The sequence below is a fragment of the Neofelis nebulosa genome, chromosome 5, assembly GCF_028018385.1.
Source record: "Neofelis nebulosa isolate mNeoNeb1 chromosome 5, mNeoNeb1.pri, whole genome shotgun sequence".
Lineage (NCBI taxonomy): Eukaryota > Metazoa > Chordata > Mammalia > Carnivora > Felidae > Neofelis > Neofelis nebulosa.
In genome coordinates, this window is record NC_080786.1 from 63,536,643 (window position 1) to 63,552,842 (window position 16,200).

The following is a 16,200-nucleotide window of genomic DNA, read 5'->3' on the forward strand; positions in this document are numbered from 1 at the left end:
GCCAGGTCACGATCTCGCGGTCCGTGAGTTCGAGCCCCGCGTCAGGCTCTGGGCTGATAGCTCGGAGCCTGGAGCCTGTTTCCGATTCTGTGTCTCCCTCTCTCTCTGCCCCTCCCCCGTTCATGCTCTGTCTCTCTCTGTCCCAAAAATAAATAAAAAACGTTGAAAAAAAAATGTTAGTTTAGAAATAGAGTTAAATTCTGGACCTATTTTCGAAACAATTATTCTTAGAAAGGGATCATTTATCTGTGGTCAATTGGAAAATAAAGGGAACTCAAGCTTCTCTATGGCATAAGAACTATTGGATATTTGTATCTCTGGAAAGAGGAAAGGTAGACTCATATTCTCCACCAGGCCACAAATGGATTTTCAGGAAATAAGGGGAATTAGCTTCTGAAGGGAGTGAACTCTTTTGTAGGCTTTGAAGTCCTAATGAATGACAGATCATACATAATCTGTATGCTAGGTATGGGCCACTGTGGTTACCACTTGTTAGCAGGGGGATGGGAGAGGGGAGGAAGGGGACATGGCCAATGTTCAGACTATGGGTTTGGTTTGCAAACAAATACCAAAACGAGTGAGCGCACTCTGTTTTAGCAAAGAAATCATTGTGCTGGAAAACCCTCAAAATATCAATCACTCAATAAGACCTCTTTAGAAAAACAATAAGATTTTTGTACAGAGCCCTCTTGAAGTTAACCAGTTTGTGTTTAAAATGTGAAAGTAAAAGAAGAGAGCACTCCAGGTCAGAAGGTCTTTCTGAGCTACTTTCAATCCAGCAAGACCCCGAAAAGGGAAGTAGGGCCTCGCTTTGGTTAAAGATTGGCCTCAGGATGGCAGAGAGGGTCAGGGTTCTGATTCTTTAGTTCTGTGCTTCTCCTCCTAGCCCAAGGAGGGTGGACAGTGTCAAGACCAGGAGCCTGTCAAAGGCTCCCTCTGTGTGTTAGGATTTGGAATTTCTTTCTTGTTTAACGTTTTATTTATTTTTGAGAGACAGAGTGTGAGCTGGGGAGGGGCAGAGACAGGGAGACACAGGATCTGAAGCAGGCTCCAGGCTCCGAGCTGTCAGCACAGAGCTGGACGCGGGGCTCGAACTCATGAACTGTGAGATCATGACCTGAGCTGAAGTTGGACACGTAACCAGCTGAGCCATCCAGGCACCCCACAAAAACAATTTCTTTAAATATTTATTATGAGAGAGAGAGAGAGAGAGAGAGCAGGGGGAGGGGCAGAGACAGAATCCCAAGCAGGCCTCCAGTTGCCAGCACAGAGCCCCACTCGGGGCTGGGAGGAGTGGGGGTGGAGGGGGCTGCTGAATCTCAGGAGCTGTGAGATCATGACCTGAGCCGAAATCAAGAGTTGGACGCTTAATCAATTGAGCCACCCAGGCGCCCCCACAAGCAATTGTTTTTCATGAATTGTTATAAGATCACAGACTAACAATGTTTGTTTTTAAAATTCTTAGATAACAAACTTTTGTACTTTTGGCTTCACTGTTTCTGCCACAATTTGTTAGTTTATGCTTTGTAGGAAGCTTTGTAAATGACAGCTCTTTGTGTGGGGCCAGTTTAATAAAAACAGACAATGCAATCCATAAATCCACTTAAATGGGTATTTGTAATATACAAAATATCATAACTTGAGTGAAATGGTGAGGGTGGTGAGGGTGGTGCTATCTACCTCTTCTCAGTCCTCAGAAGTTCTTAGGGACCCATATGACCATTAGATCCTCACAGTGATGATCTGATGAATATGTGGCTCTGAGTAATCCATAGTAAGCTACTTAATACAATATAACACAAATAAAATTAAGTCTTATACTTCATCCATTGAATATGTTATTGTCGTATGTTAATACAGATTATAAGTATATTATAATATATATTAATGTATTATAATAAGCATATTGTAATATGTTAATTTTATATAATAATCTATTGAACATAAGGCTTAGTTTTGTTCTCATTTTTTAGATTTTAAATTTTGGAAAAGTAGTTCTAATATTTTCTTTGTTATTTTTTTTTGGATGCACCTGATCTAGTGCAGGGAAGAGACATATAAACAAGTAACTGTATTCAACATGGAAAATGCTAGATACATTAAGGAAAAAAGAATGCTATAGGAACATGTAGTTGGGAGAGGAGTCAGTAGGGCAGAGGTTAAATTCCAGAAATTCAGAAAAGGGATGCATTTGAGAGGAATTTTAAGGATGAATGGGAGTTTGTTGAGTGGATGAGGGGTGAAGGACATTCAAGAAGAGGGCAAGAGAATGGGCTTAGAACACATTCAGGAGTCTGATGGGGTCAGAATATAGGACGCTTGGGGGAGGGTTAGGCCTGAGACTGGAGATACTGGTGGGATATATGCTATGGAGGGCTGATTCTATTGGCAAATGGGAGCCAGTGGAGATTTTAAGTAGAGGAATGACCTTAGAGAAGGATATATTTCCTTTATAAATCATGAACAACATGTACATTTTGAAAATATATTTTTGGCAGGTGTGGATGAAACTCTGTTTGATCGAATTTAAGAAAAAATTATTGATCATTTTCTGTGTGACATGCCATATCCCCAAGGCAATGCAAAGTTGTATCGGTACACATTTTCCATGGTGAAAAACGTGGGCACCCAGGTGCCCCTTGAAGACAGTTTTGGTTGGCTGTACATTACTGAGTTCTACAGTTACATTGCAATTTACTTAAACAACCTCCTGTTTGGGACATTAGTTTGACTTCCATGTTTTGGTATTTTCCCCCTGTAATTATAGATATAGTCTTTGGCATAAACCTTTGACCATATCTCTGATTATTTATTTTCTTAGGATCAATTTCTAAAGAGTTGATTTAAAGGATCTGAAATCTGTCAGAGAGGTGAACTGCCCAATATTTAATAGCGTGATTGAAATTGTTCTCCACTTTGGCAAAAGTGTAGGGAGGGCCTCTGGATGGTGAAGGAAAACTCAACTTCCAGTCATCCATCCGTTTAACAAATATTCTTTGAAGGCCTCCTGCATCCCAGGCTCTGCACTAGGTGCCAAGGTGCAGTAGGAAGCAAGAGAGTTGTGTTCACTGCCCTCATGGCAGCGATCTGGAAAGTTAGAAATCACAGGTCAACTTATTGTTTATAGATGAGGAAACAAGGTTTACAGAACCAGCTATGGAGAGCCAGGACTGGAATACCGTCTCTCTCTAGCAGTCCAAACCTCTTTGCACCTCACCTGCCAGCTCTCCCCTGAGAGTGATCTTGGGGGCATCAGTTCAAGGCAGATTTATGGTATCTAAACCCTTGCTGTATTTAGATTTAGCTCTCAGCAAGATTGTGAAGTGAATGGGGCTAAGTGTGTCTTTGGGACCCTGGCCTCTTCCTTCTGTGACATTTTCACCTCTGGGAGGCTCCCAAACCCCTGTCAGGCACCCAGGGCCCTCATACTCTGTTCCCATGACCAGGGAAAATCAACTTTCTGAGAAGGAACTAATATCAGTCATTCATATCTCAACATGATTGAATTAAGACACTGCGTTCCTTCTTCCAAGGGGAGTTAACTGTGAAGGCATTTAAAGATCTCTTTCTTACTGAGGAATGCCAGACTTTGTTTCCAATGGAGGCATTTGGGCCTCAGGGAGCAGATAGGGCAGAGTTGTCCTCTCTCTGCTGGTCTTCAAGGCTCACAGCCTACCTCCTTCCCATGCCCTTTCCAGTGGGTTGATCAGCCCAGTCTCCTCCACCTTCTTTTACAAGACTGACAAGGCTGGGTGAGAAAGTGGAGGACATTGTATCCACACCTTGAATAGTTTCCAGTACATTAAAGGGGTTGCTTTGGACACGGAGCTTCATAGAACAGGGAAACCCCATTGCTAGGAAACCCCCTTTCTCCTCCCCACCCTGCCCTGTGAGGAGTGTCTCTGTTAGGAAGGAAATTCAATTACAGTCTTCCAGCCACCAGAATTGAATTTAGATGGACTATTTCCTCTTCGGATTCTGTGCCAAATTGTATTCCTGTTGCTGTGTTTGAAGTTAATTAGAGTCACAAATCATTTGTATTTCCCTCCTCTGAAGGAAAGCCTGCCACTGCACTTATCTCAGCCAGTTAATTGACTTATAGAGGGCTGGCTCACCCCTTCCCGAAAACACTCTAAATGGCTCTGATGGGTAAGCATCAGGATTACACATATATGTAATAAAAGCTTGGAGAATTCAAATTTTCTAGGTCATAGAAATGGGATGTGTGTGTGGTTTTCTCTCTGAGCCTCATAGCTTAGAGTTTTTCTTGATTTGATTCAGGCCAGTGTGAGAATGGAAAAAAAAACCTATCCTCAGGTGGGGGAAGAGGTGCATGTGGGCAAAAGAGAGGAGGGGACCTTGACACAGAAAGGACTCTCACTGCCAGGCACTGAACTGTTAATAGTTGGAAATAAAATGTTTAGTGTTTGGGATATGGGGGTCCCTTAAATTTCGAATGGGGCATTTAAGTTTTAAAATGGTTTTGATATAGGAGAAGGGAAGGAGGAAAAATGAGATAAAAACAGAGAGGGAGGCAAACCATAAGAGACTCTTAAATACAGAGAACAAACTGAGGGCTGCTGGAGGGGAGGTGGGTGGGGGGGTGGGTTAAATGGGTCATGGGTATTAAGGAGGGTGCTTTTAGGAATGCGCACTGGGTGTAATGTAAGAGATGAATCACTGAGTTCCACTCCTGAAACCAAGACTACACTGTGTGTTAACTAACTGGCATTTGAATAAAACAAAGGTTTTCAGTTATGGCCTAAGGAGAAAATGCCTATACAGCAGCTTTGATACTCTGAACAACCTTTGAATCTTTTTCACTTTTAAAAATTGTGGAAAATGTACATAACCTGACACGTATCATCTTAACCATTTGTAAGCATACAGTTCAGTGCTATTAACCACATTCATATTGTTGCACAGCCATCACTGCATCCTCTCGTGAACTTGCAAAACTGAAACTCTGCACCCATTAAACAATAAGTCTCCGTTCTCCCCTCCCCTCAGCCCTTCTTACTGCTTCTATGATTTGGATTACTCTAGGTACCCCATATAAGTAGAGTCAGATGGTATTTATCTTTTTGTCATTGGCTTACTCAGCATAATGTCCTCAAAGTTCATCCATGATGTAGCGTATGTCAGGATTTCCTTCCTTTCTTTTTCTTTCTTTCTTTTCCCTTTCTTTTTTTTTGAGAGAGAGGGAGCAAGTGAACAGGAGGGGGGCAGAGCGAGAGGGAGAGAGAGAATCTTAAGCAGGCTCCACACCCAGCATGGAGCCTGACACAGGGCTCGATCTCAAGGACCATGAGATCATGACCTGAGCCAAAATCAAGATTTAGTTGCTTAACCAACTGAGCCATCCAGGTGCCCACGATTTCCTTCCTTTTTAAGGTTGAATAATATTCCATTGTTTATATATACATACACATATATACACATATATGTATATATACATATCCATTCAGTCATCGATGGACACTTGGGTTGCTTTCCTGTTTTAGCCACTGTGAGTAATGCTGCTGTGAATAAGTACCTTTGAGACCCTGCTTTCAATGCTTTTGGATATATATCCAGAAGTGGAGTTTTTGGATCATATGGTAATCTTTTTTTTTTTTTTTTTTTTTTTGAGGAATAGCCACACTGTTTTCCACAGTGGCTGCATCATTTCACTTTCCCACCAGGGCAAGTTGAAGGGTTCCAACTTCTTCACATCTTCACTAACGCTTGGTATTAAATAACCTTTCAACATTAAGACCCATGTAATGAGGCTGTATTTTGGAATATGTATCCAATTCTTTTGATCCTGGTGATCCCCAGTTCCAGGTTGTCCTGTGAGTCTCCTTGGCTACTATTTACAGATAAACAAACAGGCAACTCTTTCACCAGTAAGACAGAGTTCCAAGGCGTATAGACCTCAGGAGGGAGGTGATGTGTAGGAAAAATCCTTTTTCAGACTGAGAGAAGAGTGGAGAGCCAACCCCTGCTGGTCCTGCTGGATGGTGGGGAGAAGAAGAGAAACAGAGGTAGAATGGAAAGGGAAAAATACTTGTCCAGGCTTTTCCCCTCTCTGTGGGCAGGGTTGTGTTAGGAGTGATAACGTCTGAAAACACTGGACGGATTAGTGGTATACTTACCTGGCAGGGATATAAGCGGTGGTGTGCTTATCAATGTCTAACAGACAGCTCTCTGGAAACAAACAAACAGACCCTGATTTTGTAGCATGTGTCAATTTGCACGGTGTGAATACTCCCACCATGGCTGATTTCAAGCTACCAGTGTGAACTCACTGAGCACGAAGTTGGGAAAAGATGTTGATAGCACATGATTGTAAAGTGTTCCCCAGACAGATATAACGGTTGTAAATAACCTCAAGAAGAGTTAAATGTAGTAGATAACAGTTAAATGTAGTAATTAGTTTTGAGTATTTATTACCTTTGTTTTCAATACAATTGATTGTAAGGTTATAGAAATTAAGTTTTTAAAAATTTTTTTGATTAACATTTATTTATTTTTGAGAGAGAAAGAGACAGACAGAGCACAACCAGGGGAGGGGCAGAAAGAGAGGGAGACACAGAATCCGAAGCAGGCTGCAGGCTCTGAGCTGTCAGCACAGAGCCAGATGCAGGGCTCGAACCCACGAACGGGAGATCATGACCTGAGCCAAAGTCGGACGCTCAACCGACTGAGCCCCCTAGGCGCCCCGAGTTTTAATAATAGTTGTCTTTAGCAACTGACTCACAAAAGTTATGAATATGAAAAGTTAACAATTGTTTTCAGGATCAGGCTGCAGCACACCACAGGCTAGAAGCTGCAATCATGGGCTATAAGCATCAATGAGCAGAGCCCAGAAATAATAGTGTGTCATTAGTGACAGAAGTGACTGGATACTTTGGCCCGTGGTGGTGGTCCTGCCCCAGGTCTCAGAGGGGATGCAGTGGGTTCTAAAGTGGAAGTGCTGAGGGCTTGGTGGACCAGCAGAGGCCTGGAATCATACCAAGGAGCATCTGTGTGCAGGAACTTCACAACTGGGATTCAGTGTGGACTTTGGAAGTGAATGTCATCATGAAATCCATATGGCTAGACAGGCCAGTTCTTTTTCCATGGTCACCTGTGCAGGGAACAGTCCAGGTAGCCATTCTGCAGCAGCAGAGGGTCCAGAACACCTTAGTTCTCATCTGCTCGCCTAGCCTCCCCCGACCCCCCCCCCCCAACTTCTGTGAGATCCTATAGGTTCTGTTCCCAGATGTCATTTTGGAGAGAAGCAAGGGGGAGGGGAGGAAATCCAAAAGACTGAGCCTGCATCCCAAAGAGACTCAATCATTGAAAAAGAGACTAAACTAGAAGACAGCCGTGATTCTGCAAATGAATACATTTAAAATTTGTTTTTCTCTCCCTGCTACCCAGGCAGGTAGACCCTGGCAAGGGAGATCAACGCATTGCAGAAAATAGAGACATGGCAGGTTCTTTGCATCTCATGCGGTGTGGCATTATGTGACCCTACCACACCACTTTACCTTTTCTCCAGATGTCACCACTGTACTGTCAAGCAGTAAAAATAAATTAAACCACCAGAAATGCTGTCTGTAGGCAGGTAATGGTCCTCCAGTTTGTCCCTAAAATGAATGGGGGCAACGAGTCGGAATGCTCCTTGGTGCTGAGGATGGAGGGCAGGTGTGTATGTCTTGTGGTATTGGGGATGGGGTAATTCTGGAAGCAGTGTAGTGGGGGGTCCCAGATGGAGCCTGGTACCAAGTTAGAAGAAAATGACCAGAGGGAGATTGGGTCACTTCCTGTCCTCCTGAGAGTCCACTGAAGAAGAACTTGTAGTTCTCTTCATGGAAATAAAGTGAATTTGAAAGGTAGGATGACACTGACTTTCTTCAAATTTCAATTTTCATAGTCGATTAGCTGTAATTTTTAAAATATTTTTATTCTGAAAATGAATTTTTCCACAGTAATGCAATTAGTTCCAAAAAAAAAAAAATGAGCTCATTTATCTGGCTTTTCTACAAAGGACAACTGAAACATTTAAGGCAAGATTCACTTATTCGTCTCCATTTTAGAATGGAAAGAAAGTATCAGACTTCAGGTACTGATTAAGGTGAACAAAATAGGGGGAAGTTCCTTTTTCTTTTCTTTTTTTTTCTTTTGGTAGTCTTCTGTGTAAAAGCTTTACATTACTATGTATATTTTATAGTAAGACATTTTTGTTTCTGACTTTATCACCCATTTTTAAATTTAAAGGCACACAATAAAGCTTTATGCATTTATTAAAATATACACATTTTGGTAAATTTAGAATTTTCCCTTAGTATCTTGATAAACCAATATATTATCAACACCACAGTCATTTGAAAATAAAACACACCCCATAACATATCTGCAAATTATTTCTTTCTTCATGATACACTACAACACCCCATTGTACAGTGCACCAATGGGAATTAAAAACCACAAAACGAACAAACTTCAGCAAATACAGCAATTTCATACTCCCCCCACCAAAAAAGAAAAATAGCAGAGAAAGACACTAGAAATTACCATCGGCAAAAAGCAAGTTGTACTTCTCAAGGACCAAACAAAAATGAAACAAGTTAGTAAGATTTACAAGCTGTATTTATAACTTTGGACATGAATTGAACAGTAATGTTTCTTTTCCACAGTGAGAAAAGCTAGAATATCGAGTGAGTTCTGTCCTTAGATGGTATAACTACATGGGAAGAAGAAAGAAGAAATAGCTGCTCTCTTAAAAACCCGCAGCCCCTTGGGGCGCCTGGGTGGCGCAGTCGGTTAAGCGTCCGACTTCAGCCAGGTCACGATCTCGCGGTCCGTGAGTTCGAGCCCCGCGTCGGGCTCTGGGCTGATGGCTCGGAGCCTGGAGCCTGTTTCCGATTCTGTGTCTCCCTCTCTCTCTGCCCCTCCCCCGTTCATGCTCTGTCTCTGTCTGTCCCAAAAATAAATAAAAAACATTAAAAAAAAAAAAAATTTAAAAAAAAAAAAAAAAAAAAACCCGCAGCCCCTCTATCAGCCCAGACAGTTGAGGTATTTATGCACCATCATAGCACTAACATGGCATGTCTTTGCTTTGGAAAGTGGGAACGTATGATTTCTGCCGTAGATTCTCGCCTTCGGGAGCATGAGTGAGACCAGTGAACTGGCAATTGTCAACACCAATCAGTCGGAGATGTGCAAGGAGCTCTCTCCTCCTCTGGATATTGGAATGAGCACAATCCTTCAAAGTCCGCACTGCCTGGGAAATTTACGTGACCCACAACTCTCTTTAGCCAATGTCGCTAATGTCAATGTTAGGAAAGTGTAATAGAAAAAAAAAAAAGCACAGGGTGAGTCCCTAATGAAAAAAATCCAGGCTGCTCTTGTTTCCGAATTCTAATACGGAGCCATTTTCTCTCCTTATTGTACCAAAATGTACTGAATGGTCTCCTGGGGTAAAAAATAAAAGCTACCTGTTTTCAGAAGACTTCAAGCCCAAAGCTGACTTTGCGGAAGTCCTGTATGAATTTGGTAATGCCATGCACGTAGAACACTGTTTAACGATTTCGAACACTATTTTATTTTATTATTTATTTTTAAATGTTTATTTATTTTTGAGAGAGTGAGAGAAAGAGAGAGAATGAGAGTGTGCAAGCATGAGCAGGGGAGGGGCAGAGAGAGAGGGAGAGAATCCCAAGCACTGGGATGAGAGAGAGAATCTCTGCACTCACAGTGCAGAACCTGACCCGGGGCTTGATCCCATGAACCTGTGAGATCACGACCTGAGCCCAAATCAAGAGTTGGATGCTCAACAGACTGAACCATCCAGGTGCCCCTCTAGCACTCTTTTAGTTGACACTGCAGAATATATATTCACTTTTGATGGGCTTCAAAACTCTCACCAATCCCTGTTGGGCTTTAAGCCCTAAAAGAAAAAAAAGAACATTATTTTAGAGCAATAATTTTGAGAAAAGACAATGGCCTAGGTATTTCAGAATGATGCATGTGTCATTCAAGCCAAGCCAGAAAAGGAAAGCATTTTAGAAAGCAGTAGCTCCTGAGGAGGAAAGGAAATTACAATAGCTTCTCCTCTAAAGTCTTAGATTAAAAAAAAAAAAAAAAGACAGAGGGCTAACAGTTGTGTACATGAAAGGGGCTTTTTGCCACCCATCACCATTCTAACTGAGAAATACAAAGTCAGCTCTTTGATGAAACAACATCCGGGTTCCTGCTCGCCATGGAGCCTGTGGTTTGGGATGCCGTTTCTGCGTTTGCCTGCTGTTTAATTACAAATATTGGCTCTTTTCACCGCCAGGCCTCAGTGGTTACCAGCTGGTAACTCTCTCTCTTAGGGATTTCAAAGGGCCCTTGCAGATAAACGGGTCCTCAGTGTCAGGGAGGTGAAGCATATGGAAGTAATGGAGGCTCTGTGGACATTTTGGTTGGAAACACCTTCCTTGACTAGTCTTGTTTCAAATGGCATAAAAATGGAGTACTGCCATGAAGCCCTAGTGGCAAACTTTGGAGTGTGTGTCTCATTCGTGCCCCCTCTCCCACCAGCATAAGAAATTAAGGCCATCTCTGGATTGGTCACTAACCTGGAAGCTTACATCCAAGAGGGGCCATTAACTCCACCTGGATTCAGTGAGCTGGTCCCTTCCCTGCCTTCAGACGTGGTTCCTGACTTCTGACTTTTCCACTCTGAGATACAAAATTAGGTCAACCTGTGGCTGACCCGCCATGGGCTTCCACTGACATCTCAGCCCCTGGTGAAAGCTGGGGTGAGGGGAAAGCCACTTCCTTTGTTCTTTTAGGCTGAGTCTCAAACTCCTGTAGCCTCTGTTTATAATACAGAGAGAAGGTAGCCCCTTGTAGACTTCCAACAAGTGTGATGTGAAGGAGGTCAAGTTGATCAATTCTTTTCATCAGGAGAATAGGGGAAAGACATTTCTTTGAAGGAGTTCATGTTTTGTTTCCCAATAATCGCTGGCTTTATATCTAGACAAATGGATCATTAAATTCAACAACTTCCGCCCCCCCCCCCCCCCACCCCAGCACAGAGCCGGATGCAGGTCTCAAACCTACAGTGAGATCATGACCTGAGCTGAAACCAAGAGTCGGAGGCTTAACCGACTGAGCCACCCAGGTGTCCCTTAGCCTAATTCTATCATCCAATTCCTTTCTCCAGTTCAACGCGGCCTTGCAGTCAAGCTGAGTAAAATCTGGAGCTGAGGTTTTACTGTTTAGATTAGTTAGATATAAAAAGTTGTTAGGTTTGGTCGTTTAAACTTATTGTTGAAAATTATAAAGTGGTCGGGGCGCCTGGGTGGCTCAGTCGGTTGAGCGGCTGACTTTGGCTCAGGTCATGATCTCACAGTCCGTGAGTTCAAGCCCTGCGTTGGGCTCTGTGCTGACAGCTCAGAGCCTGGAGCCTGTTTCGGATTCTGTGTCTCCCTCTCTCTGACCCTCCCCCGTTCATGCTCTGTCTCTCTCTGTCTCAAAAATAAATAAACGTTAAAATATTTAAAAAAAAAAAAGAAAATTCTAAAGTGGCTGTGAATAACTTCGTATTGTCTGTCTACATGTTAAATGACTATACTTTTCCTAGGTTAACGATGAAATCAGGATTCAAAAGAAGAATCAACCATACATTGCTTTAATTTGGATATATTTTCCCCTTTAATGTATTAAGTCAATTTGAAATGTGTATGTGATCTGTTAGCTCCTTCCACAGGCGGATGAGGCCACTGCCCCAGCTTCTTAAAGTCCAACCTGACTCATACCTTCCTCATTTCCCCAGTGCCTCCCCACCCAGAGAGAGCCAGCCAGTTTAGTTCGCTGTTCCAGTCTATCAGTGAGTAAGCCCTGACCACCTTCTCAGCATTACTGCTTACTGTTCCATATATAAATCGTGCAGACAGCATAAGCTCCTGTCAAACTAGCTTCTTGCCTTCCCTTGAAGGAGGCACAGTACAGATTATTAGTCACAGTACAGATTACCAGCCAGTCTCCACCTTATGCATGCTGTTTCTCCACTTGGCAAGCCTCTCCCCCATTTCTACCTGGCAGAATTCCGCCCATTCCACAAGGCTCAACACAAGGGCTGCATTCCCTATCATTTTTTTTTTCTCCAATGGAAGGAGGTCTTTTCCATACTTGAACTCCAATTTCACATTGTAATTCCCTCATCTCACCTGTAACCTTCACTATAGTTTTTATTTATATATCTTATATATCCTGATTTCCCTCATTTCTTATGCCATAGCACAGAATAAGGACTCCACAAAAAATTGTTGAATACATGACATTTCATTTTCCTTTCATCCATCTATTCATCCATCCATCTCATCATCAGATATTTATTGAGCATTCACTATATGCCAGGCACGTGTTTCTGACAAAATCTAAGTCTGAAGCTTATATGTGGGTTTCAATAGTCTATGCTATTCTCTACCCTCATGGGGAAAGATTTGTTGTTATCATGCAGAAGTATTTCTTCTTGTCATTACTAACAATTCCATTATTTTTCAAGTTGCCCCTCACTGGCAAATCTAGCAATGCACATAAAGATTTTGCGTTTGTGCACTAAACACACTTCTAGATTTGTCTTATCCTTTCTATCTCTATTTTTAATTTATCCAAACTCCTCACTTTTTTTTCGGTATTATATGTATTTTAATGGCCACCTCAAAATCCTTTTGAAATGAAGCAGAGTACCGATAAATAGAATACAATTACAAAAAAAAAATCAAGTAATTGGTTCCAAACTACTAATTTGCACAATGAAACTTCCCTGGAAGAGCTTTTGCAGCAGAGAAGAATTCAATAAAATGTAGGTCTTCCTTGAACTCCATTCAAGAGGGCTAAGTTTCTTCAGTAATTATAAGGTGATCTCACTTTTAACATGATCCCAGAAAGTGGTCTTGCAGAAATTGTTAGGAAACACTAATAGAATCATTCTAGTCATTGACGGTATTTGAAACTGCATTCTGAAATCTGGGACCATTGTACAGAGGCTGGGAAACATGAACAAAACATGTCAACTTACCTTAAGAAATCTTTTTCTATCATACTAAGTTTTTTGATTTATTTTTTTTTAAACCAAGATTGCTAGGGAGATGACTAACTTTAGAGAAATGAAGAGGCCAGGATTAAGAAAAGAAGGAGATACCATTTGGGAGAAATGGCTCCAGAAAAAAGAGCAGCTCATAGGACCTTCACAAAATCTATATGCCAGTGGTGTTTACCGAAGCGTGCGTTCTCTCTCCTCATGCTACAGAAATTTCGTACATCTGCCACCAGACTATTGTAACCTTAACACTCAACCCTCATAATAAAAGGAAGCTCTTTCACCCATGTTAAGATTTTGTTATTTTGCATTCATATTTCTTTTGGGAAATTTTTAATGAATACAGCCCCATCCCATCTATCTGGATATCTCAGGCTTAGCACGTTATTATTTGATTTAGGCAGATTTGTTGAATCTCAAAACTAGTTCAGAACTTTGTATTCACAAAACATTCCTGATAATTAGCTTACGGTTCATTCCCACGACTATATTTCACAGACCAGCTACTGTATCTTTATGGTCAAGTGTAGGGGAGAGAAGACACGGCATTGCCATGCATCACGTTAAAATGACAGAATGACCTCAGGGAACCAGAAATCTGAACAATTAATACAGAAAAAGAAGATCTAGAAAATAGGAGTTGCTTGAATTTATTGGCATACATTGGCTATGGGTGTGATATGCAATTGACTTAAAAGCGTGTTAAAAAACTAGTTTCAGTTGACCTTTAATTTTAAGCCCAGTGCGCCATCCACGAGGACTCAGGCTTGGTGGTTTTGTCTGCGTTTGGCAGGCGTCAGAGCTGTGCCTTCCCTGAACTGGGAACCCCAAGGGCACAATGTTACACTTCTTTCCCTTCTCATTGCTTAGCCCTTGGTACTTTCTCAACCAGTGTTCACTGAGTGAAAAAATGGAATTTGCCTCTTCTTCAGAATCCTAAAGCATGCCAAGATGGCAGGAATCTCAACAGTTAAGAAAGAATACACTTCACATTAGTCGATGTATTCTGGAAAACTTTTGGCATAATGCTAGATCCGGGAGAGAGAGGGCACGAAATTTGCTATTTTGTCCCCCTTTCAGGAAACTCCCACAAAGATTTTAGCTCGAATGAAACTGTGCCTTCATGTTTTCGCATGCACATCTCAGTGCAGCCGTGGGAATCCCTGGAACCCAAGAGGAGAGATTAGAGGCCATGTGCTTTCTTCCTGCGGCACGTTCTCTCATCTAGGTTATTTCTGAGAAAATTCTTTTAGGAGCCCCTCTCATGGCCCAATTTAGACCTTACTGGGTCAGTGTTTCTCTGGGCTTCAGTGAATCCTGCTCTGGGAAATAACAGACAAAAGACATGTCTAAAAGGGAGCTACTCCAGAAGAATAAGGTTCAGAAGTGAAATGTGATCTCTTGGAATGTGATTACCTAAGTAGCTGTGCTTTCACATCTTTGTTTTCAGAGGAGCCCCCACCAATCAAGTGGTTGCAAATCTCAACAAACTGCACAATTTATAATTTTGGAAATCTGAAATAGAATTTGCAATGTGATCTCAGTGGCTGGGTCACTTCTCCTTGTAAAGATTTTTATCCGATTATAAAACAAATGGCCTACTTCTTCAAGGCATATTAGTGCCATGAAATCATGCTCCAACTTTGCCCTCTTTCATTATATCAGCAGGAGCTTAGGGGCTGGTAAAAGAAAAGGTATGACAGAGAGTTAATTTCTGCCAATGCCCTTCTGGCCTTCGCTGCAAGAGATGCTTGTTTAATTTTTTCCCGGGCACGTAAGTAGGCCTTTGATGGTGCTTCTCACCATGTTGTGGGGTCTGTGCAACTGCTTTATGGTAAATCTGAAACCTCTGGGGAAATGGTCTCAGAGTCCCTAACCTTTGCTGGTTCCTGAAGTTATAGTGTGGAGACTGAGAACCTTGGGGAATAAAAAGAAGCACGCGTCTTCTCCCATGAATTCGTTTTTGTGAGATCTGAGGACAAAGTGTTGCTGGCTGAGGAAGTGCTAGCACCCACCTGCCCACCCCCTGGGGAGCAGTCCTCAGCCCACCAGCGCTGAGAGGATCTTTGCCCTTGTGATCCCGGTGCCTGAAAAGCTGCCCTGTGCCCACACCCGCCTGCTTTGGCACATCTCCAGGAGGAGCTGCAGCCTCGGTGTGGCCCAAGAAGTTAGCCCCTTGCTTCTGGGGTCTCAGTAAGGAGCAGAAGGATTCAACCAGCAAAGCAAAGGCCTGGGAAACATTTGCTGCCATCAGCTCTGATGGTTGCACCTAAGATAGAATTTCTTGTAGCCTCCTGTTTAGTTTTTTTTTTTTTTTTTTTTTTTACAAGGGAATCGGTGACAAAACCCAGGTTAGACCCTTCAACAGAACTATCCTGAAGAGCAAAAGTAGCAAATGAAGGGCTATGACTGGGGACTGACTCTGGGGGAAGGCTGGAGTTTTGAAATGAGAGCCAAAAAATGTTTTCACCCTCTAGCCCATAGGTTAAGTTACTGAAAAGAAATCACCATCGTGTCTACACGTTTCTTGTGTGTTTACTCCTACTCTGGAGAGTAATCTAACTCATCATTTGCAATCAGGGCCTCTGAGTTCTGTTTGTGTTTGCTTTTGCTCTTTGCTTTGCTACTTGTCCGGGTGTTTGCCTTAGCATCTGACATCTGTTGGTAATAGAAGCCTTTGTCCTCGGCGGGCCCGCCCCAGTTCTCCTGGCTTTCGCCTTCGGTGGCGTAGGAGAAACCCTCCTCCACCGAGAAAGGGTCATCCACGTCGTAGCGCTGGTACGTGCTTTGGTGCAAGGCTTCTTCTCGAGCACTGATTTCCAGGGTGCTGTTCCAGATGCCATACCCAAAATAAATGAGCATACCTGCCGGAGGGAAAGGCACAGGTGAATAAGCAGTTGCTTGGGGATCCATGGGACTAGCTGGGAGATCACTCAAATGGTGAAAGCAGGGCTGGGGGTGGATGTGTTTTCTTTGGTCTGCACAGTGTCTGGAAAAGACTCAAAGTGGGATATCTTGCATTAAGCAACCCTTATTCACAGCTTTCCCTAAAAAACTCCGAAGGTCTGACAACCCTGTCCCCACATTTCTATATGACAGTTTTAGCTGGAGGTGAGAACAGCTGCCGCTTCGGACAG

The 16,200-nt window shown here is 42.6% G+C and overlaps 1 protein-coding gene across 3 annotated transcripts in view; it reads right to left on the reverse strand.

Moving 5' to 3' along the window:
- Positions 1-13,529: 13,529 nt before the first annotated feature.
- SLC7A14 (solute carrier family 7 member 14) overlaps positions 13,530-16,200 on the reverse strand; it is a 112,321-nt gene continuing 109,650 nt past the window's right edge. For all 3 annotated transcript variants that reach the window (XM_058730485.1, XM_058730487.1, XM_058730486.1), the window contains one exon: positions 13,530-15,927. In XM_058730485.1, coding sequence (XP_058586468.1) covers positions 15,605-15,927 — 323 coding nt within the window. In that variant the 3' untranslated portion in view covers positions 13,530-15,604. The remainder of the gene's footprint in view (positions 15,928-16,200) is intronic.